The 27,574-nt window shown below is 47.7% G+C and overlaps 2 protein-coding genes across 4 annotated transcripts in view; one reads left to right on the top strand and one right to left on the bottom strand.

The window, feature by feature from the left end:
- The window catches only part of PWWP2A (PWWP domain containing 2A), a 30,967-nt gene extending 25,400 nt beyond the window's left edge, over positions 1-5,567 (top strand). Inside the window, exons 3-5 of one of the 3 annotated variants that reach the window (XR_008966420.1) lie at positions 3,414-3,494; positions 4,132-4,287; positions 5,506-5,567. Coding sequence is in view for 1 of the 3 variants with exons in the window: in XM_057382749.1 (XP_057238732.1) it covers positions 3,414-3,445 (32 nt within the window). In the remaining 2 variants the exon portion in view is untranslated. Of the gene's footprint in view, positions 1-3,413; positions 3,549-4,131; positions 4,288-5,505 lie in introns of those variants that run through there. The other 2 variants (XR_008966419.1, XM_057382749.1) reach the window with 2 other exon arrangements.
- TTC1 (tetratricopeptide repeat domain 1) lies at positions 4,859-24,175 on the bottom strand. Its single transcript, XM_057382751.1, has 8 exons — positions 24,137-24,175; positions 23,100-23,426; positions 14,748-14,808; positions 13,784-13,896; positions 13,520-13,556; positions 11,658-11,806; positions 9,645-9,699; positions 4,859-5,549 (listed from the first exon to the last, which is right to left on the bottom strand). Exons 2-8 carry the CDS (start codon positions 23,415-23,417, stop codon positions 5,416-5,418), a joined length of 867 nt encoding a protein of 288 aa, XP_057238734.1. The 5' UTR covers positions 23,418-23,426; positions 24,137-24,175; the 3' UTR covers positions 4,859-5,415.
- Between the last annotated feature and the right edge of the window lie 3,399 nt (positions 24,176-27,574).

Below are 27,574 nucleotides of genomic sequence, written 5' to 3'. Positions count from 1 at the left end.
CTTGGCACAGGGATAAATGTGACCCAGGCCAGGCCTGGCCCACACAAAGCCCCTCTAATGGTGTTTGTGGCTGTCCTGGAGCATCTAAAGGGCAACACTTAATGAGGGCAAAAGTGCAGCTCTGGCACGGGGGTYTGGAGAGATTCCCATTCAAAGCATGAGGGATCAGAGTGTAGGTCCAGGAGGGTGAGAGCAGCAGGGACATTGCTGAGGACAGTTGTGCCTCAGTGACAATGACGTGGTGAATCCAGACTGTCTCACCCTGGGGATTTTGGAGCATTTCAGGTGAGGCTGCCAGGCCCGGCTGGGCCCAAGGGGCTCCCGATTCCTTGGAGGCTCCCCATTCCCTCAATTCCTTGGAGGCTCCACATTCCCTCGGGCTCCCTAGGCTCATCTCCCACCTCCCAGAGAGTGTCAGGCTGCCAGGTTGGCATGGAGAGGCCCTTCTGTGCTTGAGGACTCTATGGAAAGCTGGGAATGCCCCAGGCTGGAAGGATTCCGTGGCAGGTGAGCTCTGTTGGGTGCTCAGGCGCTGTGGTGCTTTGGGAAGGGCTCATCCCTCTGCTCCGAGGGAAGCAGTGCCAGTGCTGAGCCCTCCTGGGGCAGAACCAAGCCCTTGGCACCAACTCCCCCTCACTGCTGTGGTTTTGTCTCCTCCTGCCTTGTCCTTGCTCCAGTTGTTTTGGGATTTGTTTTCCCCATCGCGTTCCGCAGGCAGAGCAGGGAGCCAGGAAAAGGATCCTGTTGTTTGCTGGGTCATACAGTGGGGTTTATTCACATTCCATATCCGGCTTTTATGCTTCTGCTCCTGCTTTTCCCTGGAGTGTTTCTGTGCTCTTTGTTTCTCCTCCCGTGCTGGRTTTGCAGCACAAGCCGTGGGTGCTYCACACTGGACAGATCTGCAGAGRTTTTTGGCGTGTTCTGAATTTGGGRTAAACATTCCAAGCCCRGGAAGGGTAGTACTAWTTTTGAAATCCAGATTTTCAGCTGAGCTCTACATTTTAAGAGCTTGGGGACTGGAATTTCTGACTGTGGTTGTCTTGGTCATTAAATATTAAGTGAGGCTGTTCTGCTGGAGGGCTCATCCAAGCTGTCAGGGGAAGGGGCCAGGGGCTCCTGAGTGTTCGGGGATGGATACTGGACCATGCTGAGGGTAAGGCCCCAGGAATGCTGACACTGCTTGCATGGATGTGGATTATGCTTCTGTGATTTTCTCACTTGGCTCTGGTTGCCTTTAGAAAGCCAACACGGGGGATGAGCTGTGAGAGCAGGACTGGGGGGTTGGACTTCACTCCCTTCTGCATTAACACTGCAGGATCCTGTCAGGAGCCAGCAGCTGCATCTTGGCTTGGAAAACCTGCTGCTGGCTCCAGGTTCCATGGCCTCAGCGGCATTCCCGCTGGGAGCAGGGACACAAATGTGTGTTGGGGCACAGTCAGAGCTGTCTCTTCAAGGGCAGCTCAGGCCTGGAGCCATAGCCAGGAAATCTGGGAGCTCCCAGCTCCTCCTTTCCCMAAGTTCCCAAATACTGCACTTCTTCCTCCCTCAGCCAGAGAAGTGCYCCACGATGGAGGGTGACAGCAGAAGGAGCTCATGGAAATAGGACAAATGCAATCAGAAAAGCCCTGGCCCTGCTGCCTCCCCCGGGACCTGCTGGGCACTCGCCAGCACTACTCAGGAATACATTTAGGAAGCTCTGCCAGCAGCCACCGCCCAGAGCAGATAGCACCACTTCCCCCTGTTCCTGCCATCCCTGTTCCCTGGTGTGTCTGCAGGGAGGGGCGTGCTGCAGCTCACACACCAGAGACAGGAACAAATCCTGCTGCTCTGTGTGTGTTAATCCCAGAAGAACAGGCACAGCTCCCTCCAGGATCCTTCCTGGCTCCGTGGCTCTCAGTCCTGGTCAGCAGCTGCTCTGGAGCTCGGTGCCCACCCAGACACTGCCCAGAGCCCATGGACACAGGGCAGGGAGTCCTGGCAGCCAGGAGCGGGGTGCTGCCCCCATACAGGCCAGGAAAGGCAAACCTAATCCCGCTGCATCCACTTAGGGAATMCTGGATTTGTAAATTGGCTCCTTGAGAAGCGGGGTGTGAGAAATGTGCAGTTCTGGGGACTCCAGGCTGGAGCTGGAGCTGCAGCTGCAGGTGGTTTCCAATTGGGAGATTCCCACTGAACGTGCAGAATCAGAAAAAAAGGGGTTTATTTTAATTTTCAGTTGATTTAGGGCCTTTAATCTTTGTCAGGGTAGGCAGTGATGCCTCTGGCATAATGCCACAATTCCTGTGCCAAGGGCTGCCCAGAGCCCCCCCAGCACGAGTCCCCAGCAGTCACAGCAGTCACAGGGTGGGAAAAATGAAGTTGCTGGGCAAGAAAATGTTGGGATTCATCCAAACAGGGAAAGCTTGTGAATGAGCAACGTATTAACGCTGCACATTAAATGTGCCCTGGCGCATCTTTGCCCGTGTTGGAGAGRAGGCACTGGGATATAATTGGTTCTTGGCTGCAGCAGTAATCCCTTGGGAATAACACAGCTAATTAAAGCCTAGGAACTGGGGACCAGCAGCTTCTCTCCCCCTGGCTGGGGCTGTGCTAATCAGGGGCAGGTAGATCCCAGGAAGTTTTGTGCTAATCAAGGAGGGAAGGATTGGGTTCAAAGCTCAGTGCTTTGTCAAATCCTGAATGTGCCAAGGGAGGAGCTGGGGGGGATTTTGGGTCCTGCTGSGTGGGAGGGATTGGCTGTGCTGGGCCTGTGTCAGTCCCACAGACCCTTCCCTGGASTGTGGCCTCTGCTGCTTCCCTTGGGGCTGGGGTTTTGAGACACAGCTGRACTGGAGAGCTGCTTGTTTTAAAGRGATGTTWAATGCTCCAAATCTTTGGTGGGATTGAGGGAACTGCAAATGTTCAGCTCCTCTGAGGGCCAGGCCTTGGGACTCACAGGATCTGGAATGAGCTGTTCCAGGCCAGGCTGGATGAGGTTTGGAGCAAACTGATCTCTGGAAGGTGTCCCTGGTCAATGGAAGGTGTCCCTGGTCAATGGAAGGTGTTCATGCCCATGACAGGGAGTGGGACTGGATGAGCTTTAATGTTCTTTCCAATCCAAATCATCCTGGGAATCTGGTTTTGTGAGATCTAAACCTTGGCCCATCTGCAGCCAAAAGGATTGAAGTCTCTGACGGGACACAGAGAGAAGTGAGTGAGAACCTCTGCATAAAACAGATGGGAGGCAAACCCAGTGTCAGTTCTTGTGTGAAAAAAAATGGAAGGCCTGAGCCACAAGTGYTACAGAAATCCTGGAGAAAGTTCTTAATAGGGAGAGACTTAACCCAGCTTCTGGACAAGACCAGCATTCCCTTTATTTCTGTGCAAACCCYTCTGGGGAAAGGCCAGGTACTGAAAGGTTTTGTGTTTGGCAGGCAAAGGAAGGAGGAACAAAGGCAGAAGCTGAGGATGGACAAGTCCAGGTGGAAAAGAGGCACATGMTGGTCACCAGGAGGGTGAGTAACTGGTGGAACAGTTGAGCAAGGAACTCTTTGGTTTAACAGCACTTATATTCAAAAGATTATGTTTCATRGAACAGTTTTTCCTATTAGAGGTTGTAAATGTAACACATGTGACTCAAAACTCCCTGGCACTCCCTGGCACTCCCTGAGCTGTGGCCAGTGGCACCAGGAGGAAGCAGCAGTTATTTTACTGGTGGCAGCTGTGAGAACTGGTGTAGACATAAAAAACCACTTAAAAATCAAAAGCAAAATACATGCACTTGTTCAGGATTTGGACAATGCAAAAGGACTTTCAGGGAATTAACTGGAATTTTGCCCAGAGGAGAATTTGCTGTGGTGGCAGGTAACACCTGCCCGAGGTTTGTGGTCCAGCTGGAGAGTGGCACTGAGGAGGGATGAGCTGGAGGTTTGAGCCCTCAGCACCAGTGTGCCCAATTCCCAGTGACTTTCACACAATCCCATTAAATTACAAACACAAATCTGCTGCAGTCCTGCTTCCTTTGCCCTTCCCTTCCTTGGMAAACTACAGGTGCACATCAGGCACCCTGCAGGGGAGTTGCACAGTGATTGGATGATGTGTTTGCACAGCAGGTAGGAAATTCAAAAGCTTTGTTGTGTTTTTATTTCCCAGAAGTTCCCCAGCCTCCAGCTGAGAAGGAATATTTGCAGCTCCCCAGGCCTTCAAAGAGGTGGAGCAGGAACAGAGCAGGAGGAACAGAACTCGTGTCCCTGAAGCAGCAGGTTGGAAAAAGCTACTGGTGTAACTGGGCACAAGAGCCACCCCCAGGTGAGTGACACTGTACACACAGTGGGGTAGGGACAGAAACCCACTGGTCACAGCAGCAAGGYTAAACAATTAAWTTTTTTWWAAATTAGTATTTAAAGCTTCCAGGGTAGCTGGGATGTTGCAGATGAGTGGAACCAGGCCCCAGCTGGTGATGMAGGGCTGGTGCTGGGGCCTGGCATGGCCAGGCACCSCCTGAGCCCAGYCCAGCCCTGCCCRGGGCTCCTGCAGCAGCCTGGCCACCTTTGCCCTGCAGTGCTCTGGGTTTTAGGGAAGATTATTCACATTTCCACTAATCCCACACCACTGAGCCTTCCCTGCAGAGCTCAGGTCAGGCAGCAGAGGTTTCACAGCTCATCAGCCCCCCAGGCCCAGCTTTAAACTAAAACTAAACTAAAAATGCAGCAGGACAGAGTTAAACAATAGAAAACCCTCCACAGCTGCAGAGACAAAAATTACATTAAAGCACCAAACCTGGCGTGCCTGGAAAGGCTTTTCCCTCCAGTCAAAGGCTGGAGCTCCTGAATTTCAGACTCAGAGACTTCCTGAAATGAATTGGAGATGACACCCAATAGCCAAGACAGCTACTGCTAATTATTTAATTAAATCATGTCTTGAAATCTGCATGGAGACAACTGTGGAATCTGCCTCCAATGTGAACACTTCAGCACTGATAAAACCCAGGGGGCAGGAATTACAAAAGGCACCTTCTCCAAAATCTCCAGGGCAGAGCTGTGCCCAGCRGTGCCAGTCCCACCCAGCTGAGGGTGAGGCAGTGCTGCTGCTGGATTCCCCAATTCCCAGGGCATCACCAGCYTTTGTCCCAGCCTTTGGAGTCACCTGAGCTGCTGCTACAATTGTATTACCAGCACTGAGCAGGCCAAAGCAAGGAACTGCCTCTTGGAAAAGCCAAACACCACAAGGGAAGGGGAAAAATACTAAAAAATAAATAAATCACACACTGGACACAGTTATCACTATGAGATGTCAAATGAGTTGCTTTACATCCACATTGCAAATAATTTCACAAGCTGGAAAATGAGTTTGCAGAGTCTCCTCTTCCCCTGCGGGTGGAGGGTGTTTGTTTGCTGGATCCTGGCATGGGATGTGCAGAGCCACACTGAATCCATGTTATCTGTTATTGTTGGGGTTTTGGACAAAATTGATGGAGTAGGAGCCAGTTGATGAATCCTGTTTGATCTGGAAGTTTTCTGTTGACAGGCCAAAGGGGCGCAGAACCAAATTGCCCAGATCCTTCAGTTTGCCTGCAATGACATTCCAACGGTGAGAGCTGAGCACAGGGAAAACTCCYGTGGAATTACACCCACCTACACAGCCCAGCCCTGCTGATTTACCCATCACAGGTACATCCCAGGAACTCTCTGCACTTTGTGATTAAAAATCATTGTTAAACATCCACAGGGTATGAGAGTTTATTAATAAAGTCCTGTCAGTATGTGGATCACATGTGATTTCTGACTCTTTTCTAAGATAAATTAACTATGAAGCTCATCCCTTCACCCTGAATGAACATTGGCTATAAAACCACTTGGGTAGCATCTCTCTGCATGGCATGARGAGGTTTTTTTGTACTTCTGGACAAACACTTGGCCATGGCTRAGCTTCAGGTCTGGGGTGAGAAGTGTTTTTGTGGAGAATCCTGCAGAATGTGGCATGGTGGGAGCCCCCAGCCCTACAGATGTGTGGGAGAGCAGAGTTTGCCTGGCAGGACACTGRGAAAGGTCTTTTCCAATTGCAGGGAGATGGATGTCCTTTCCCAGAGCCATAAACACCCCCTGACTACCCCGGGATCCATCCTGCAGCCRGAGCAGCTCCCAGCACAGCACGGATTTGGGGCTTTATGATAATTCCCCAGCACATCCCAGGTGACCTTCCTGCTCTGTCCCTCCCCAGGCAGGCTCTGGGCAGCCACACTGCAGCAGTTGTTACCGAGGCACAAGAAAGCCGTGGCTTTTCCGGGCGCTGCAGCGCCGAGCTGCTGCTGCTGTCCTGGCACACACAGAGCCAGCATTGTAGGGAAGCTCTGTCTCCTCCTCCCCCAGCTCTTTTCCGGGCGCTGCAGCGCCGAGCTGCTGCTGCTGTCCTGGCACACACAGAGCCAGCATTGTAGGGAAGCTCTGTCTCCTCCTCCCCCAGCTCCTTTCAGCCCTAAATTAAGGGCTGGAGTGAACTCCAACCCCCTCCTAAAGAAAAGCTCCCTCAGAGCCTGTGCTGGGAGGAAGGAAAAGGCACCACGTGGAGCTTGGGACTCAGCTGCAGAGGCTGCCCAGCCTCCAACACTCCCTGTCCCCAAGCAGGGTCACACTCTCCTCCCTCTGCCCTTATTCTCACACATTTTGCTCTTTTTCTTTCCAACACACTCTGTTTATTTTCCACCTGCAACTCCAGCACATTCAGGTTYTTCACCAAAGCAAATATTCAGGGGTTAACAAGAAAGCAACTGTAAAAATCAATTTAGTGCTCAGAAATCTGTGATTCATTACTCACCTAAACTGCAATTTAACACCCTATTGAAAGAGGCAGATGCAGGAAAAGATTACTCACAATTTACATTAAGATGTAACAGCCAAAATTAATTGCTATTSAGTCTTTCTGGCAATAATTCTGGCTTAGCTGCTGGTGTTAGAGTGGGGTTTGGAAGCTGAAAAGCTCCATCTTGCTCGTGTAAAGAGTTCTTTTGGAGAAAAGACAAATTTCCTGATGAGGTCTCCTCTGTGTAACTTTTTGTATTACCAACATTTTTAAGCCAATTAAAAGAGCAAAGGCAAATCCTTCTCCCYTCCCTAAATGGTAAATGAGGACTGAACTGTAACTGTAATTTGGCTCTGGTTTAAAATCACCTTGTRCAGGGTTGGGGTTTAGCAGCTTAGCTGCAAATACAACAAAACTGTCAATATAAAAGATGAAAGAAACCCCTTAATTCTTTAGGCACAAAGCCTAATGAATATCTTTGCTGATCTCAGGTAGCTGAAAGGCCCAGGTGAGGTGTTCTGGCCCCAAACTACTAAAACCATTCCAAAGTTCCCCTCTGCTCACATCCTCTCCCCAAGAGGATGATCCCAGATATCACAATAATTATAAAAGTCTCTAAACAAGACTGGAAATTGTTGGGTTTAAGGAGAGGAATATAATCCCCCCCCCAAAAGTGGTCATTGTTCACATCTTTGGTCACTGAGGCAGAGGATGCTCATGGAAGCACACAGTGAAAGAACCACTTGGATTTCAAAGCTCCTTCCCAAGGGTGCTCCAAGTCCAGCTCTCTTTGATGTGAATTCAGGGGTCACTTCATCCTGAGCAAACTTCAGCAGCAGCTGAGCTGAGTGGAAAACATGGAATAACTGAAATACAGCTGTCAGCCTTGGAAAAGAGAGATCCTGGAGCACACACAGCAYGAGTGGGCTTGGCCTGGCCACTAAATGGGATTTTTGTGGTGACATCAACCTCACCAGTCACATGGGCCAGCACTGGCACTCAGGGAAAATCCAGACAGGAATGTGTGCTCCGAGTTATTTACACACAGCCACTGCAAAGGGRCTCAGCCTCTGACAGAAATGAGCTGCAGCCCTGGGAAACAGGAAACACACTTGGGAAGAGGAGGATGCACTGCATTTCTCTGCGTTTGTTTGTGCACAGCTCCTGTTCCATGACAGTTGGAGTTGGTTGGGCAACCCAGGGCTTGTTGGAGCCAAAAGAATAAAAGCTCAGCCAAACCAGGCCAGGCCAATTCATGGACTGAGTGAGGATCAGTTCAATATCACAGGGAGCCAAGGCATGACCTGGAACATTGTTCCTGGTTGCAGTTCCGTGTCTGTTCCTGGAGTAGGCCCAGCCTGGAACTATCAGGATGCCTCTGCCTTGTTGTCCTGGAGCCCAAAAGTCTGGAATACAACCCAGGCACCTGAGCTGCCCCGTGGGAAGGCAGGAATGTCCCCCTGGCACTGTCCAAGCCCAGCTGGCACAGCTCCTGCCACAGTGCCACGAGCCAGGTCCACCCTGGCAGGGGGAAATGCCATTCACAAGGGTGGAAAAGTGGGAACAGCTTCAAACAAATTCACTGCACAAAACAATCCAAAGGAATCTCATAGCCACCACATTCCATCAAGTTTCTCTTCTCCCACTCCTTCCAGAATCCCAAAAGAACAGTCTGAACTGGTTCCCAAATCCCAGTTCAATTTTGAAATCCCAACTGCCACTTTTAAGSTATTAACACTTTTAAAAGAGATCCCATCTAGTCTGACATCCAGGAAAAAACCAGCAGTGCARAACTAGGGTTGGATTTACTGTTCCAGTCAAATCCCTTGTGATTAGTGAGGCCCTTTAGAGTTCAGAAAAGATCAGGAATTATTTTCATATTACTTTGTGCTGAAACCATCCCATGTCYTACCAGTGGGCCTGATCCTTCTGGAGATTTTCTGCATTTGCCATTTATTTATAGCCCCATCACCCTTAACCTGCTTTATTTAGGGCTTGTTCTCGGCACAATGGGGGAAGCAGACTCTGATCCTGTAAAGCTCTGCAAAGCCTCACTGACACTTTGCTAGGTCAGAGCAGGAACAAAGCCAGAGCAAATCAGAGGCTGCAGAGCAAGAAAGTAATTACAGAAAAATACCAGCATAAGCTGAAACAGTCTCTTCTTCCCCAATATATTGAGAAGCAGTGTGAAAGGCTGAGTTTGTACAACCTGATTCTCTGCAGGACAGCCAAACATTGCCCTCCCTTCCCACCAAAAACTGCCTTAAGAAATGTAATTCCCCTCCTGGTTCTAACCCTGGGTAGGTCCAATGCAGCCTCCAACCAAACAGCAATGAAATGSTGAATAAATCAAGGCAAACATGAACACTTGGAGGTCTCTGGGTTGGAAGTGCTACAGAAAGAATCACATTTATTTCTTCAACCCCCAGATCAAACATCCCCAGTTATTGCAGCTGGGGGAGTTCCTTTGGGTACAGGTTCAGTGAAAGCCCTGGTTTATCCCTTCCATGGGAATGTTTGCTTTGAGGGTTTCATTGCAGGGAGAAAGGACTGAGCAGTTGGGCTTGGTCAGACCATCTTCCCCAGTTTTTACACACATCAATTAGAAATTGGTTTAGAAGRTTTTAGGTTTTCTTTCTTTAAATGGAACTAAAGGCCTTCTCTGCATGGAAGAATTCMTTGTCTGATTTACTGCATGTAAAGCAATTCTCAAGCAATTGAGAACTACAGAGAAATCAGGAATTTTGTTTAACACTGAACAAATATTTCCTTTCAGATTTACCTTCTTTGAATTTTATACAAGAGATTCTATTAATGCTCTTTTCTAGTAGATTATGAAGATTTTTATGGAAGTACATGCTACTTACCCAACATTTCTTTCTTTAATTTTTCATTCCTCTCCTCAATTTGCTGTGGTAATCTCTGTGGAGAGAGAGAAGCACTGGAATCAGATCCCTGCTTTCAATAGTGCACCCACATCTGGACATCAGCAGGGACAGGGACACAAATCATGGATGTGCAGTTCCTCCTGCAGACTCTGAACMCTGCTAATCCAAAGGCTCAGCATTTCACTCCAGGAATGCCCTYATGGACACCTATTTTTATCTGGTGYCTCTGATACYGATCCCAAAGTASAGCTTCTTCTGGGAAATCACTTTATCTGCCCCAAAATCCCTCAAAAATTGTGTGGAAGCTGAAATTCTCACCAGAGTGACACACCTGTGCAAAACCAAAGCTAACCATTGCTTCCAGATAACGAAACTTGCTGGGAAAGCAGCACTAGGGGTGATCTGACCACAAACCATGATAATTCCAAACTGTTTAGTCTGGCATTGAAGACGTCAAAAACAACTGAGGACTGAAATCAGAASCCAGCTCTGCCCTCCTGAAATACAAACAGTGCTCAAGTATTGGAGCAGGTACCAACTCAGGAATCAAAGAACTATTGTGCATTTAATATTTTAATCTGTCATTTAACAGGCTCATGACATTCCCTGGAGCACAGTGAAGTCATTCCAGTGGGGAGGGGGAGGAAGATTTGCTCTAACAGTGAATGGAGCAAATTTGCAGATTTTCTTGATGCATCATTTTCATTGCCAGTGAGGGGGAAAAGATCCTGRGATATTTCTGCAAAGCAGAGACACTTTTACCTTACAGCAGAGCAAAGCTTCTCAGTCTCCTCCAGGTTAGATATGTAACCATGAATGTGGAATCAACAGCTGAAACCTGGGGGTTTTTATTATGAAATTTAGAGATTGGTGATGAATATTTGAAAAGTGTAAAATTACAGCTGTCAGGATTTCCTTARCTTTCAAGAAGGGAGTTTGAAGCTTCAGTCTCAATAATTTGCTTCTCCCCTCAAATTTGACAAGGATCAGCTTGGGGCAGAACAGATCAAATCCCAGTGCAGGGWACACTGAGGGCATTTTGTCCAAAGGGTTCTGCAGCCAAAAGCTYTGCCTGGCCCAAGCAGGTCAGGGAGCAGGAGGGGGTGGAATCCCCAACCTCTGCACTRCCCAGGCACAGAAATCAGGGTAAAGTACTGATCATCAGGATTGTGCCTGAAGGGTGGCCAGAGGAGCAGCAGCACTGCTGCAGATTCCCTTCTGGGCTGGGCAAGGGCTCTCCTGTGGGATTACCAAGGCCACAGTCACTGAGACAAACCCATGGCTTTGTCAGAGCTGCAAGAACCGTGTTTGTGCTTCCAGGGGTTCCAAACAGCCACCCCTAGGGGTCTGACTCAGAATCTTGGATCCTCCAGAGCTGTAAGGGACCCACAGGATTATTGATCCAACCCCTGTCCCTGCCCAGACCCCCAACAATCCCCCCTGTGCATCCCTGGCAGCGCTGTCCCAACGCTCCTGGAGCTCTGGGACCATTCCCTGGGGAGCTGTTCCTGGCCCAGGGGAAGCCCCAGCCCAGCTCCAGGGGCAACAAATCCTTGTGAGGGAGCTCAGCTGTTTTATGGGATCACCCCTCACCACCAGCAGCACTCACACAGTTAAGCAGAGTCTTTTGTGCCATCAGTGCAACTGATCCAGTCCCACAGGAAATCATTCCAGGCAAGGTTTCTTGCCTAATATGCCATAAAAGCTGTTCCTAATCTGTCACTTACAACACCACAGTGTGGGGAAAGGGGGGGCAGAATCACTGCTAATGATTTATTTTCCCAAATGGAGACTTAAAACAATTAAGCCTTTCAGAAAGGTTTTYTGTAACAACACATTCAAAATGGTTTTAGAGACAAATTTGCAGGTGATGCACATGAGGGTTTTTTTTTCCTTCTGAGGCAGAATCCATTGCAGGTTCACTGGCGTGAAACAGAACTAAAATAATGATAAATAAGTTAGGCCAAAGTTCACTAAAAGGCTTAAGCTTACCATGCAAGCTTCTCTGGCTTGATGAACTGATGGATCTTTTTCTAGGACTGCCTTATAATCTTCCAGAGCTTCATCTAATTTTTCTGTTTTTTCATAGAGTTCTGCTCTCCTCAGTAAAGCTCTGATGTAGTGAGGGTCTAATTCCACAGCTGGAARACAAAACCAAAGCCCAGGATTGTACTTGAAACATTTCTCCATCCTTCAAATGAATTCTGAAGTGTGCATTACATGTCTAAGTTGTCCTTAGAATGTAACTCAGGATCAARCAGGGGCACAGCTTAAAGCTAAGGCAGAACTCAGCAGCAGCTGCCTTGGACAGTCTCGTGATCATATTTCATTTAATGTCCACAATCTATCACAGATGGAAGTGATTTATGATCACAAAGCTTTGAATGTGCAATCCTATCCATGCAGGGATTTGAAGTGATGCTTCAGAAACTTTAAGRACCTGCAAGATATTTCAGTTTTTGTGAGTTTAGCATGTGTCTATTATTAGATTGCAGCTAAAGTTAAATATCCCTCTGGACACATACAGCAGGGAAAATCAGCATTGCCATGCATATCTCAGTTCAAATGGAGACAAACTCCAGGAGAATTTCTGGTGCTTTTCTGAATTCAGTATCAAACAGCCCAAACTGGGCTGGGAATGCACAAGCAGTGATTTCAGCTCTGTGAGCTGGCAGAGGGGCATCCTGACTGAATTTCAGATTTTCCTCTCCTCATTCCCTTGGCAGCCAGGGCTGTTTGCAGTAGCAGTTCAGACTGAATGCTAAACTCAGCAGTAACCTCCACATGGTAATTCCTCAAGAATTCCTTCACCCATTTCTCACCACAGAAAGAGGGAGTCCAACAGATTTCACCACAGAAACAGGGGCTATGAAGGATTTTTCAGCACAGAAAGAGGTCTGTTCATTTTATAATTCCTGGCCCATTCAAATGATTCTAGGGACAATTAAATCTGGGATTATCCAGGTAGATATTGCAGCTGATTTCCTCTGGAAGGACAAAGGCAAAGGCACAGTCAGGGAGCTGCAGGTGACTGCATTGCTCTGCTCTGCAKTCCCTGGGGAGTGTCAGGCACTGGCAGCTGAAATCTCCCTGCTCAAAGCACATCGATTCCCTCCAAGCCACTGCAAACCTGGAGGTGTTTTTTTTCAGAAAGCAGCAGCACCAAGCCAGGCAAAGGCCAGGGAGGATGTGGTACCTCCAGGAGCCCTTTCAGCCAGCACAGCCTCCCATTTCTGTGGAGGCAGTGCTGGCACACAGCCACTGGATTAGTTCTCTGATTGGTAATTTGGATTTTTTCCCCAGCTGTCACAGGGAGTTTAACAAACACTCGAGGGTGGGTGAGTGGGTGGAAGCAATAAAGCAAAGCACAGCTGAACTGATTCCACCAGAAGGTGCAGAGAGAGAACTGTGCAGGGCAGGAACGGGGGAACATAAGCCCTGGTGACAAAGCAAAAGCTGTGCAGGAAAGGGACTTGGTAATGCTTTTAACCCTATGAAGCCTCACAGTTCTTTGGAATCTGGGATTAAACCTGGATCTGGGGGGAATGGTTGGTGGAAGTGGGTTTGAAATCACAGGTGTGGGAAACAKTTTCCATAGAAAAGACTTTCCTATTAAAAACAAGTACAAACAGCAGCCTCGTTGGTACCAGAGAACAGAARGGAAATTACTGCAGACAGGAAAGGTTTGACAGACATTTTACAAAACAAGTAATACAAATYAGGTATTTTCTCTTCAATTCTTTAAAGACCCTAATGCCCAAAATTACAGTAATCTACAATAAAGGCACAAAATGACACAATTTATGTATAAAAAGCTGGCACAAGGGCAGCACTGWGAGAGAAAAAAGTGATACCTTTGGTGCAGTCACTCAGGGCAGCCTCTGTCTTGTCCTAGAACACAAAACAGTTTTGTTAGATCAAAGTCRTATTTCTGTACTTCCCCAYCCCTGGAGGTGTCCAAGGATGGCCTGGAGGTGGCACTGAGTGCTCTGRGCTGGGGACAARGTGGGGATGAGCACAGYTCGGGCTCCATGGGCTGGGAGGGCTCTGATCACTTCAGAATTGCCTCTGTCCCATACTCAGTTCCCAGTGGGGCACAGAACAAAAGAAGCACTCACCTGTTTCATTTTTGCAGCAGCTCTGTTTGAGAACAGAACAGCCCTGTCCTTCTGGAAGCAGGCTGGGCAAATCTGCAGAGCCTTGGTGTAGGAATCTTCTGCCTCTCCATAGTCTGCACATGCAACAGGAAAAACCCAAATTTGAAACCAGTGAACCCATGGCTGAGATTCCTTTGGAAACATTTCTCAGTATACACAGTGATATTACACCAGAATCAGGAGCTGCTCTCAAAGAACATTACTAAATGGTACATAAATACAGTTATTTTTAAAATGGACTTAATTCTCCTTATAAAAGCAGAAATATACTCCAGAGCTCCATGCAACAAGTGCAGCAGGATGTGGATGCAATTCTCATCCCTGAAATAGTTTCCTGCCATTTGAGCAGGATTGTGTTCCCTTAGGGCACAGTCAGGCACCTCCAGCCCTGTCTGGTCCTCAGGGCTGCCAGAGGGAAGCAGGAACCTGCATTTCCTGTTTCCTTTGGGATCCTCCACCCACCAGCACATTAAATCAAAGGCAGGTGTCCAAAGCACTTCCCCCTACTGTTGGCTCATTCAAATCAATGTACAAAGGTACAGGAGAAGCACAGAGCCCCAGGCCCTGCATCAATTCGAAGCACAGCCATCAGCCCAGCTYAGAGCCCAGGGAAGCCTTTTTTGATCAGTAAAATAAACCCTGGCACTTGGAAGGCAGTGGAAAATCCATGTTTTTTGTATGTAAGCACTCAGCTTTCATGGGAATCCTGCTTTAGTATCCAAATCTTTGGGATTTAAACAACTCTAAAGGAGGTCTGATATCRCTGTCTCTTCTCTAGAGCTGGATGAAAAATGAAAGAGGTGATAAAATTCAACAAGGACGGTGTGAGGTCCTCCTCAGGGTTTTCTGCAGCATCACCACAGTGGCTCAGTACTGATCTGAGATTCTCTACCATCCACGTGGTGTTCAAAGATTATCAGCCCACCTCCTTTCTTGAAGTGCTCATTTCCTTTCTCCTTCAGCCCCGTGCTCTCCTTTCTTCTTCTCTACAAAAGAAAAGACAATGTCTCAGAGTATTTCACTGAAATGAACAACTAGGTCAGCTGCAGTTCCAAAGGAAGTGTGGAAGRGAAGCAGAATAAAACATAACCTGAAGAGTTTTAACTCTGCCAAGATCTGCTTGTAGAGCCTGTGACATGAAATACTTTATACAGCCATGRAACACTGGAGTGTAACAACAAGGCAATTAAAAAGCTCCAGTTCACAGACACCAGCATGCAGGGGGAGCATCCATGGAGAATTCCACGCTTTAAACCTACACATCAGCTTTTAGCTGCCTGTTTGCTTCTCCTTTCCAACTCCATTTCATGCACTCACTGCAGGTCAAATCTGCAGAATATATTTTAAATGTAAAGTCGCACAAGTTTTGCTTGAAATAATTCCACCTCAGCAATTGCAGTTACTTTCAGAGATGCACAAGGAGAAGGTCAGGGTGAGAAGGATTTCTGCCCTGGAGGATTTCTTAGGCAGAGAGAGCCTGAACCCCCAGAGCCAGGTTCCCTGCACAGTGGGAACTGCACATGTGAGCAGAGCTGTGATTTCAACCATGAACATCTCGCACGAGGGGAGGCCACGCTCAGGCTGTGACACAGAAAGCTCAGGATGTCACAGAAAGCTCAGGATGTCACCGAGCCACCCCTCAACCTCCTGACAGTGCAGACATTCCTGCAACAAAGCAGGGAAAGGCAGGGACACCCCACAGCCCAGGAGTCATTTCTGTGCTACAAAAACCCACTTTTGACCACTGATTTTTCCCCCAGCACACAAAGGACTTCAATCGAGGTGTCTGGAAATGACAGATCACTGAGCAATTAAAAAGCCAACAGTAGGGAAAGGAGCAGTTTCCTTTGGTGCAGATTGTGTGAATCAAGGATTAATGCAATTATCAATATCACACAGAACATCTCCTTGGAAACAGCTAAATATAGTACAGTGTGAGGAGCACTGCACAGCTCCCAGCTATGCYAAGGAGCTGACAAACAGTTCAAAATCCCAGGTTCTAACTCCTGCTTTTATTGGCTTGGGGATTAATTCAGCCGACCATTGGCACCACGTTAGGACAAACAGATCAGGCTCAGTGAAAGGACACTGAGTATGACACAAAATTCCACAGCAAAATCTCATCTCACCCCTTTGACACATGCCCAGACGATCAAATTTGTTCCCACTGCCTATTAAATAGCTTTTCTAATATCCATGACTCCTCATACTTTAAAGAAACCCCACAGAACACAGAGCAGACAAACCATGCCCCAGTGCTGAGGAAGTGCCTTTGCTCAGGGAGGGCTGACAAAGCCCCCCAAAGGACACATGTGGGGCTTTCTAAACAAGAACATACAAATTCCACACTTTGGGCTGCAAGAAAACCCCAAATTCTCTGTGTAATGCAGRACTCTGCTGTTCAGCACGGGAAATATGGAACTGCTACACCTCAGTTTTTGAGTGATCAGATAGAACTTCCTGCCTGAACTCCACAAAAAGGCATTTTAAAATCATCTGTGGTGCACAAAGAGTAAAAATCATCCCAAAATTTCATGGCACTGAACAAAGCAGCCCCATCTCAGCACAGAGCAGGCCTGGAGAGGAGGATCCTGCTGGAAAGATCTCCACAGACTACCCTCACTGAGGGGAAGGGCTGCCTGAAACACAAACCCCACTGACTTCATTGCTCATGACCTATTTAGAAGTGGCCTTTCAGTGCCATGAGCTGATTCTCTGCTGCTCAGGGTTCAGTTACAGCTCCACAAGAATGAAAGGATTTTTATTATGAACACAACTACAGCATGCTCACACCAGTCCTGAGGCAGAAACCCTGAAACCAAGGCACGCTGGAGGGAGACTTCGCCTGTATTATCGATATTTTGTTTAATTTTATTCAAATTATTTAAAAAAATATTACATGTTTACCTAATTATGCATTAAATGCTAATACAGAAAATGATTTGAAGCAAGAAAGCTTCAGAAGAATAAGCTTTATATGAAAAAAGGAGTAAAAGGAACAACAAAGCACCAAAGCAGCACTTTTAAGAGCTCTGTGTATGATTCTGCAATTTATTCAGCTCCCTGCAAGGCACCAATGGTTCAAACCCTGCATTTCTGTGAGAGCCTGACCAACATTTCCAACATACCCTTGTTTCAYGGGTATCACTTCCAAACTGAGTATCCAAAGTATTTTAAAAGAGTTAAAGTCTGCAGGGTACCTCCTGCACATCAATGGATTTGCATTTCAAGTCTGACCGACCAAGATGCAACATCTAAAAGGCAACTGCTCTGTTTTTTTCCCCAAATTGTAGCAGCATGAAAAATGGATGAGCCCCTCACACGCTAAAGGCACTGCCCTCAAAGCAGGCCGGGTGTGAAATCAATACATTATTTATTCCTTAACAGAACAKGGGAAAGGAACTCTTGGGGCTGAATTCCCATTTATGCTGGATGGTTCCAGAGGAAGCTGGGAGCACCTGTCCCAATCCAGGGAAAAACCCCAAAGCATTCCAGCACTGAGAAAAGCTAACTGTGCACCAGGATGGTGAACCCCAGCTCCCCTGGATGCTGCAGAGTGGGTGGGCACAGCTCCAATCCAGGGAAAAACCCCAAACCATTCCAGCACTGAGAAAAGCCAACTGTGCACCAGGATGGTGAATCCCAGCTCCCCTGGACGCTGCAGAGTGGGTGGGCATAGCTCCCTGGGGTGGGATCATTGCCAAGGGAAGCAATCCCAAGGGATCTGTGAAGGTCAGATCTGCTCAGTGCCAYCCCAGGGTCCCCCAGGCTGCTCCAGGACACGGGGTCAGTGGCTGCAGGGCAGCTGCTCTTCCTTCCCTCCCTCTCTCCCTGGAATTAGGTCAGCCTGAACTCCTGGAATGCTGTGCCTGAGGAAAATCCAGCCCGACCCCCTCCTGCTCACACACAGCACTGGGGGCAGCCACAGCTCCCCAGCTCATCATCTGCTCTTCAATGCCAGCAAAAAACTGAATGTTTGGGGGTTTTTGCACATTCTACTAATGCAAAGATGACAAATTCCATGGCAGGCACTGATTTTGATGTGGTTTAAATATTTTAAGTCCAGAGGAAACAACTGCATGTAAGCAGCGATGATTCTTACAGGAACTGATTAGGAATGTTTCCATTTGGATACTGAATTCCAATGCCATACTCARAGAAAATCAGTATTGAACCCAAACCAGCCAGGGGTGCTGGAGATGGTCTCAACTCATGGCCAGGGACAGCCTGGCCTCCTCAAAATAAAGTACAACCCTAAAGTCACACATGGCCCCTGCCCCTCAGCTGCTCTGCCAAAACACTCAGGTTTAACCAGAAAAGCACGATATAAAATGGATTTTATAACGTTATAGAATTTATTTATAATTGTATTATTATAAATAAATTTTAGTTATATAGTAGATACAATTTTTATAATAATAAAAGCATTGTTCTGCTATTAGAGAAGACAGCAACCTGCACATTCCACTGTTTCCTTGGGAAGTGAGCAATGCAATGAAAGTGCTGGAAGTGAAATCCTTGAAGAGCCAGGGAGAGATGAAGGAACAACACCCTCAGTTTGGGACACTTCCCACAACATTTCCCCTTGCTGTTCCTGTGCTTGGATTGATCCCTTGATTTCCCTTTGCTGGGAACTGTTCCTGAGAAGCAGCAAAGGGGAGCTCTCCCTGCTCTGTTCCCAGTGAACCTGCACCTCACAGCCCCAAAGCAGGGAATTCCAAATTCCTGCAGTTCAGAGGGGCCACACAAACAGGAATTTAAACAGAGCAGGAATGCATTTTCCAGCTCCCAATCCCACTCCTCAGTTGTTCATTAGCAGYTGTCTGCTTCCCCCTGCAGTTTTGGGAAGCTACTGCTCCATCCTGCATCCAAGGATTTGGATTTCAATTTAAGGTTGGAGTCACCAAAAACCCCTTTTTTAAATCTTGAGAACTGCCAAAGCTGTTGGGAGGTTTCAGGGCAATAGCAGCAATGGACCTTGGCTGTCCCTGCTCCCTGGGATTCCATGGAAAAGAACTTCACTCTTTCCACTGCCAAATCACCAAATTGCATGAAATTGGAAGCAGCACTTGCAGACACAGGGAAAGAGGTCACAGCCCTCCCTGCCAGCTCTGGTTAAGCCCAGCCTAACTGYGCCTCTTCCTGAGTGACAACAGTGCCATTCATCCCTCCTGCTCCAGAGGCAACAGCCTCGGGCAGAAAAAGGGGAGCTGCCCATGAATCCATCAGCACGAGTGGAAAAGGCCTCAATTTGCTCAATTTGACAGGAGCAGCCTCTGCCAGAGAAAGGCAGAACGGAATAAAAGACTCAAATCAGACAGCAGAACTCAAAGGGACACGAAGGGAGACTTTTCCCCTCTTCTTATTAAACTGTCACTCAGCAAAAGACTTTTGTTTGTTTAAAAATGCATCTCAAAGAATTGTAAATCACACRGGGAGATTATAATTCCAGTTTTTATTCAAATYCTCAYCAGCTCTTGGAATTAATGACTGCRGCAGAYACAGACAYACTTCTCAAATGTTCTTCTCCAAGCTTWAACTCAGAAAATGTAACAGGATGTTTATTCTATACAGAAGCTTCCCTTTATGGAAAACAATGGGATCAACCCAAAGGCACAGGGAGMAAAGGAAGGGTGAGGAGGAGGTAGCTTAAAGGAAATGTCTTCACTAAGCCAATGTTCTCTAACGTATCCTGAAGCCTGCAGAAAACAGAGGGATTACAAAAGGCAAATTTTMCTGTTAGCCCAACAAGAATCTCAGGTATCACTCAAAAATCCTATTTCTCAAAATCAGTTCCACCTCATTCCTACAGAATTGCCCACAAGCCACTCAATAATCTCCTCTTGCTCGTGTCGCTGACACATTTCCTGCTGTTAGAACAGGAACTGTGATTCCAGGGAAGGAACAGCTCAGGAGGAATACTGGAGATTTATTGCAGTGTCCCACAGAACACAGGGTTCAATATCCAAAATTAAAGCTTCCCAGGCCAGGTGCTGCAGTCCCTGCCACAAAACATCTGTCACCATGGAGGAGCTGAGGGATGGGGACTCCACAAACTCCTCATTAAAGGGTGGCCCTGGCAGCAGCACTGGGGCAGGCTGAACAATGACCCTGCAACAGCTGCTGGSTGCCCTCGGATTAATTCTGCAGAGCAGCCCCACGTCAAAGCCATCACTGTCACTGACAGCCAGCCAGAAAAATCTGCTCAGAATGCATCAAAAGCAATTTGCTGCTCAGTGCCTCTGCTGAGGCAGCAGCACAGCCTTGTGAAACAATGACCAAACCCTGGAAAAGTGAATTTCAAACCTTAAAAACCTCAGAATTGCAAGGCCAGGCAAGCAACCCTGTTTTTAAGAAACATCTTACAGGTTTGTGTCTTAATATCCCCTCAAGTTCTTATTTTGTTTTGTTGTGCAGAGATTTCTTAGCGTATCCCTACTGTCTCTCTGGAAGGAATTCCTGCTGCTTCAAACTAGAAATCTCACTGTATGGGGTTCTTGAAATGTAATTAGAGAAAACACACAATCACTCTCACTCCCTCCTTCCCTCTGAGCGCTGCACAGCCTCTGCACAGGTGAGTATTTCTGCTCTGAGCTGCTGAAATCCCCACACMAATACCCAGAGCCAGGAGCAGAACCTGCCTCTGCATCTCCAGAATAAACGAGAGCCTTTCTCTCCAGCCCATTATTGGAGAACATCACTGCACAGAGCCCATTTATCACAGCAATGAGCTTTGGCTACACAAACCCCAAACTGTGCAGGTGTAACTCCATAAATGTGACTGGAGCAGGAATAAAATCCAGCTCTCCATGCCCTGAGCCTGCAGYTTACGGTTGCTGCTGCAGCACCACTTCCTGGGGAGCTTTTTTTATTCAGACAAGCAGCCAAATCAAATCCATCTCCCCAGGTGCCAGCACCAGGCTTCTGTTTGATGTCTGCTTTTACCAGCACTGCCCTGCATCTAAAAATACAGCTTGAATTGCTGTGAATCACTCCCCTCATGCTCCAGCACACACTCACAGGGGAGCAGGGGCTCACAATAACCCAGCAAGGACAGCTCACAGGCTGCGCCCAACCTCAGCAGCCAAAAAACACTTCTCAGTGTTTCTGTCTTAAAAAAAAATTTAAAAATCACATTGCCCTTCTTCTCAAGAAACCCTTTTTGAGTCATTGGAAGGAGGCTTAGAAGGTTTGCAAAGTTCTGAGTAAATGAATGTACAGCTCTGACCTCAGACTGGACTGCAGGACTTTTTCTTAAAAGCTGCAGCATTTAACTGCATATTTTTATCATCAGGATATACTGAACTTTTCACTTTTAAAAATAAATTTGTGGCCTTCAATAGAAGTACAATGAGGAGAGTTGGAGCAGCAATTCATGGATGACCTGTCCAGGGTGAGATCATGGAATGGGACACTCCAGTGGCTCTAATGACTGTCTGAGCTCCTAATTCTTCTCTGCATTCAGAGTTCTCCAGCTCTGCTTGTAAGAGACACCAACAACATTTTGCTCGAGAGAAAAACTGAATTTAAAAGACTGCAACATTCAGTAATCTCTCCATTGAATATAAATAAAGAACTGCTGACCCAAAACTTGTGCTGCTGGTGAGAGACAGAACCCCTCAGTTTGGGCAGCTGAAATCACAAACCATTCTGAAGGACAAAATTGCTCAACACCACTGGAAATAAACCTGCAGAAAGATGAGAGCTGCAGCTGCCTCCAGCCTTTCTCTAAGGAAATCTTCCCAGTTTGAAGCTGTTGTTGTTTTGCACTCCCGTAGCCCCTTTCAGTGCAGTTCCACAGCACTGAGTGCCAAGATTCCATATTCCCAATTATTTTGGTCATTTGACAGCAGGCAAAGATCCATGTGCAAAAGGAGRTGATTATCTAAAAATACACCCAAACCAGGAACAGCAGGAAAATTAACACAGTCAGTTGCCAGCCTGGCTGCTCTTTTTAAAGTTTAGTTCCACAACAACTTCCCCCCAGTTTTGAGCAGTTTTCCTCTGAAATTCTCAAGTCCCAGGCTGGTGCTGCAGCCCTGTGACTCATGATGACAGTGCTTCTTGGACAGGAATAACCACAAGGAGAAAAAAGGGACTGCTCACTCCAACTGGAAAAACCCCAAGGGCAATGAGATGCTTCTTGTGTGTGAGGAGGTCAAAGAAATTAATTTTTGCCCTCTGTTCAGCACCTGAGAGATGCATTTGGAGAATGCCCTCTTTTGGTGGGTCCCCCACTGCAAAAAAACCCCAAATCATATAAAAAAATCAAAATCAAACAAACTCTCTCCTACAATAACAACCACACAATGACTTCCCAGAGAGAGTCCAGGGGAGGCCCCCAAGATGCTCAGGGCCCTGCAATAAAATAAATTCTAATTAAATATAGGACACAAGTTACCAGCATAGTTAAAGAGCAGCACAGGGAGCCAGAGGGGCTGTGCCAGAGATCTCCCTGGCTCTGGGCAGGGGATTGGACTAAAAACCTCCAAAGGATGCACCAGAAAACCTCCTGAGATTCCCAACTCCCCATTATTCATTATTAAATCACAACTGGCAGCGTCACTCTGCCCATTTCGAGTCAAACCTGAGACACACACAGATCCAAAGGGATTCCCACCAGGTCCAGCACAGACAAGAATTACTTTTAGGCCCATTTTTGCCTTCAAGGAGACTGAATCCCATGCTGTCCTTCCCTGATACTGCTTTTCCACCTCCAGGAACTTCTACATTAACACAAAGATCTATTCTACACACGAAAAACTGCATTTTTCTCTTTTCTGCTGCAGGATGAGTTTGTCCAGTGTAACAGCACTGAAAGCAAACAAACCCACACATTTAGTATGTTTTGTTTGATTAAAGCCCAAGTAAACCACAGGAATCCATTCAAACTGAATCCCAACTGTCTGGATTCCTCAAACCAGTCAGGAAAACTGTCCTGAAATCTGCTGTGAGTTTTGGAGAGCACCTTGCAGGTACTCAGAGGAAAACAATGGAAGCACACACTGTAAGTAACAGGGAACAGGCAGAGTTTTGTTCTGGGTAATCCCTGAGTCACAGGCACCTCACACACTGCTCAAGGCACACAAAATCCGCACTGGAATGGGAGGATTAAGACCAGCAAGGAAAGCTACAAACATTTGTTATCCAAAAGAGGAAACTTAGACCAGTGAAACCAGACAGACAAGAGCTTCAAAGGTCCCTTTTAGTGTCAGCCCACTCAAAAACACCGACTGCACACAGATGGTTTATCCCCAGCACTGGTGCTGTGCATTACCTGTTTYTCCTCCTCTGGCATATCTTTCTCTAGTTCTAGCAAGTATTCTTCATCTAGTTCTGTCTGCTTCCTCGAGCTACTCCCTTCATCCTGAACATTCCCTTCGTCATCCAGCACAGGTCCTTTRGCCTCAAAGGAGTCGTGACAGTCATGGAAACATTCCTCTGTGGGATCCTGGCCTGAGGATGGAGCACAGCCACTTSCAAAGCTCTGGGGGTGCTGGGCATCTCTGGGGGCAGTCTCTGGAGACTTCTGATCTGACAGCTTCAGGTGATTGAGTAACTCTTCAGGYGGGCTTGCATCTTTAAATTCATCCATGCCGGACTCCTGGGAGGGGGGTGTGGAAATGAGWAAGGTGTGACACTCGATAATCATCATTTAAAAGACTTGTCAGCAAACAAATCCCAGAATCCCAAGATGCGTGAGGCTGGAAGGGACAGTGTGTCACTGGTCCCATCTCCTGCATCCCAGAGCTCAGTATTGTATCCAGAGGGCTCTGCAATATCCGCAGTGAGGACACTCCACAGCCTCTCTGTTCCAGCTCGGTCCCTGCCCGTCCCTCTGCTGGAGCACAGCCGGGCCCTGCTCTGCCCCCTCCCCTTTCCATATTTACACACATCTAAATAATTTCATGATTTAACTCCTTTTATTCCCATTTATAAATCTKTAAAGTGTTTCAAAGTGCTCTTGACATCCCTGAGGGAAACTGCGATCTCCCGGGGTGGGGGACAACTTTCCCCTCATTGCACGTCCTGTGTGGGGACACTGCGGCCGTGCGTGAGGGAACTGCCGAGCTCAGACCGGCGGGACCGGGAATTGCCGAGCTCAGACCGGCGGGACCGACCTCAAACACCGCCGCCAGCACGACTCGCCCAGCGCAGCCCCCGCGGCTCCTCCAGCCCCACCGCGACCCTCGCAGGGCCACCCCCGCGCTGTCCGGAGCTGATGGGATAACCCGGACCGGGGCCATCGCCCCCAAACCCGCCGGGTCCCCCCCGCCCTCCCCGGGCACCCCGAGCCCCCGGCCCCGCACTCACCTGCGCCAGCCGCGCTTCCGGCTTCCGGCTTCCGCCACGCTCCCGGCACGCGAGAGCCGCTTCCGTTCTCCACAGCCAATGAGCGGCGAGGSCTCGAGCGGGGCACGCCGGGAATTGTAGTCCTCTGGTGCCGCGAGGGGAGGGCGCGTGMGGGCAGGTGAGGGGAGGTGAGGGGGGACAGCAGAGAGCAGAGGGAGACACCTGAGAACGGGGAAAAACGGCTGAGAACAGGCGAGAGCGGGTGAGAACAGGTGTGACCAGGTGAGAAAAGGTGTGAACAGGTGAGAACAGGTGAGAACAGGTGAAGGCAGGTGCTTTCTCCCGCCCGTGGCCTCTTTCGCCCAGGGCCGCACTCACGTAAATCATCTCCATGTTTCTTGTTGGCTCCTTCAGGCCCTGCAAAGCCACGATGAGCTCACCCCAAAGCTTCTTCTCTCCAGGCTGAACCATCCCATCCTCTCCTCCCAGCAGATCTCCTCCATCGCTCTGCTCATCCAGGCCTGGCTCCAGCAGCTCCAGTTCCTCCCAGTGCTGTTCCCAGTGCTGGGGCAGCTCTGCAGGTAGGGTCTCACCTGAGGCTGCGGCGGGGCAAAATCCCCCCTTTCCTGCTGCCCGTGCTGGGGGTTCATTTTTTCCTGTCCAGCTCCAAGTCACCATTTCACTCTCCAGCCTGGATCAATCCCAGGAATTGTCCTGATCCAGGTGCTGCGCCAGCTCTTGGCTGTGCCAAACCCCATGAGTTTCCCAGGACCTGCGTCTCTCCGATGATTCCATGTTTATGCACCTCGGGAATATSGGATTTTCYCCTGYAACTTTGAGATGATCCYACTCTTGTTTAGTCTCATGCACCAYWCTGGTTTCACAMAACATTAAAGRTGTTCAGGTATTTCAAACCCGAGCCCAAAAGGAGGCTTGAATTGTGCCAGGGAATGGAACAACACCCTTGGATTTAAACAGCCAGAGATTTAGGAGTGATGCACTTCAGTTTTTCTTTAGATATTCCTAAACATKACTGCTCACAGCAGAAGATTCAGTGCGCTGTCCATGGCCTGAGCCATATGACAATTTGAGTTGATAAAACTCAGCAATCTGGAAAATAACTTTCATTATTCATTATTATAAAGCCCAGGATATCCAAGTTCTCCCGCTGCCCTAAAGGAAAGCCTTGCTGTTTAAAAGGTTTTGTGTCATGTGAAATCCAGGGAACTCCTCTGGTTTAGGGGATTTGTGACTCTCCCCCGCCACTGAGATCCAATAGGTGGCGATGTTGGATTTTCCCAGCCAGGTCCCGTTCTTTTCCTTGCGAATCTTCTCCAGTTCAGTGAGAGCAGAGCTGGAGCTCCCCCAGCAGAGCAGGATCGGACTCTGGGCCGCCCGAGAGAGGGAGAAACATTGCACAATCACCTCAGGCTCCAGGCCATATGTTAAATTTACTTCTTGGGACAGCTTTTTTGATCTTCACAGTGAAGAAACCAAGGCTCAACAAATCAAGCAAAGGAAAAATAATTACCATTTCCTGGAGGTCACGGAAAGTTCAGGTTCTTCACCAGAATTAAACATTTGCACACAAGTCTCAGTGGAATCAAATGATTGTGCTTCCCAAAGAACATTTTGAAAGGAAATTGTGAAATAGGCAATTAAAGGCTTTTTAATCACTGCTATAAATTACAGTTTTACTACATCCGCTTTTTAGGCTGACTTATTAGAGAAATGGTGATGGATYCTTATTAATTTTGAACATCCATTTTCCTTTTTCCCCATGTGTTGGTTGGGAGTGCCATAAAGATTGTGGGAATTGCTAGACAGGGAGCATATTCTTCACTGCTCAAGCCAATGTATTTTGTCGCTAAAAATTTCCAGTCACAGCCCCAGATTTCCTTTCCCTGTCACCTTCCACTCACGTGGAAGCAGAATTTTGGCTTTTCTGGGGAAAAGCCAAGTGATAGATGGCAACTGAGCAGAGATTGAACCTAATTTATGCTTTTACAACCCAGGCAGGAGAACAGAGGGGTGCAGAGGAATCTGTCCGTGTCATAGAGACACGAATCGACATTGTGACATAAATTTGAGAAAAGTGTCCCTTTTCTCCACAGGGACACTTGGTTGATCCCCTCAATTTGGTTCCAACTCACACAGGTTGTCCTGGGATCATTAAATCTGATGATGGTTTTGCAGCATTTCTCTCAGTCCCCATAATTTCATACTGGGAGGAGATGTGTTTGGGTTCCAGTGTGATGTGTGTCCCTATTCTGAAATGTTCCTCTGTGACCTCTCCAGGGTCCAGGAGGTGTTTGTGTGATGCTCCAGCCCCATGCTCTGTGTTCTGCCCTCTGGAATGTGAGCCAGAGWCTGCCAGAGGCTTCCCAGGTGAGCAAATCTCTTGTGGAATGTATCAAAGCAGAGTGCAGTGTGTTCTCGAGGGGATGAGATGTTGGTTTGTGGGATAAGGAATGCTGGATGTTAACACACCAATAATTCCATCCCATAACTGCTGTGATTATCTCCAGTGCTGGGCAATTTTCTGCTCATTTGTCTGAGGTGAAAGTCAAGCACAGCAGCAGAGCACTGAGCTCATCTGCTGAATAGAAAGTTGCTATTTTGACATTTTCCAGAGTGGAACTGTACTTTATAATACCAATGTCCTCTCTTCTCCCCATCACATTTGTAAAGATAATAGGAAGCTGCATTTCCAAAGATGCAGGATGCTCTCCAGCTTCAGCCTCATTCAGCTGGATTGATTTTACCATAACTCTTCTCACAAATAAGCAGCACTTTGGTGATAGCTGAGTGCACTGAAGCCTAATGGGTTTAATTTCTGTACAGCTGGGCTGTGACAAAGCTCCCTGAGCCATTCCAKCTGTGCYTCTCCACTGAAGGGCTCTGGACATRTCCCTCCTCAGGGATGAAGCTYCTCACARCAGCTTAACCTRGGGAAATTCACTGTTTTAGGAACACCTTCAGTGCTAAATGGCAGCAATTCCTCTATAGAAACAAATCTATTTGCTCACAGAGTGGGCTCATCAGCAAGTCTGGTAATGAGCATAAAAAGGACACCATCATGTGCCACTGCATATTCTGCTTGGCAAATGAATTTTGGCTCTGCTGAAAAATGGACTTGTCCCACAAGGGCTTATGATCATGCCTTGGCCCAAATAGTTTTTCCTTTAAAGGAAAACATTGCATCAAATGAAGGACTAACAAAAGGGAGAGGGTGATTTGTACAGCTTCATTTGGGCTGGCTTTGCCTGGTGGAGGTTGTCAAATATTCCAGTGGGGAAAATCAAGATATTTAGAATAGAWCTCATCTGGAGAAGTCAGGTGGCCTTGCAAAAGTTTCATATTTTAAGGTGKCATATCAGACTTTCTCCTCGGTAATTTTTCTCGTCCCTCCTTCACATCCATGTGGAGCTTTTTTCCCCATTTTATAGAATTTTTATT

This window comes from Malurus melanocephalus, unplaced genomic scaffold (genome assembly GCF_030028575.1).
Source record: "Malurus melanocephalus ecotype Western Australia unplaced genomic scaffold, MMel_1.1 scaffold_583, whole genome shotgun sequence".
NCBI lineage: Eukaryota > Metazoa > Chordata > Aves > Passeriformes > Maluridae > Malurus > Malurus melanocephalus.
Note: the sequence above shows the minus strand (reverse complement) of the source record. Positions and strands in the feature narration are given on the sequence as shown.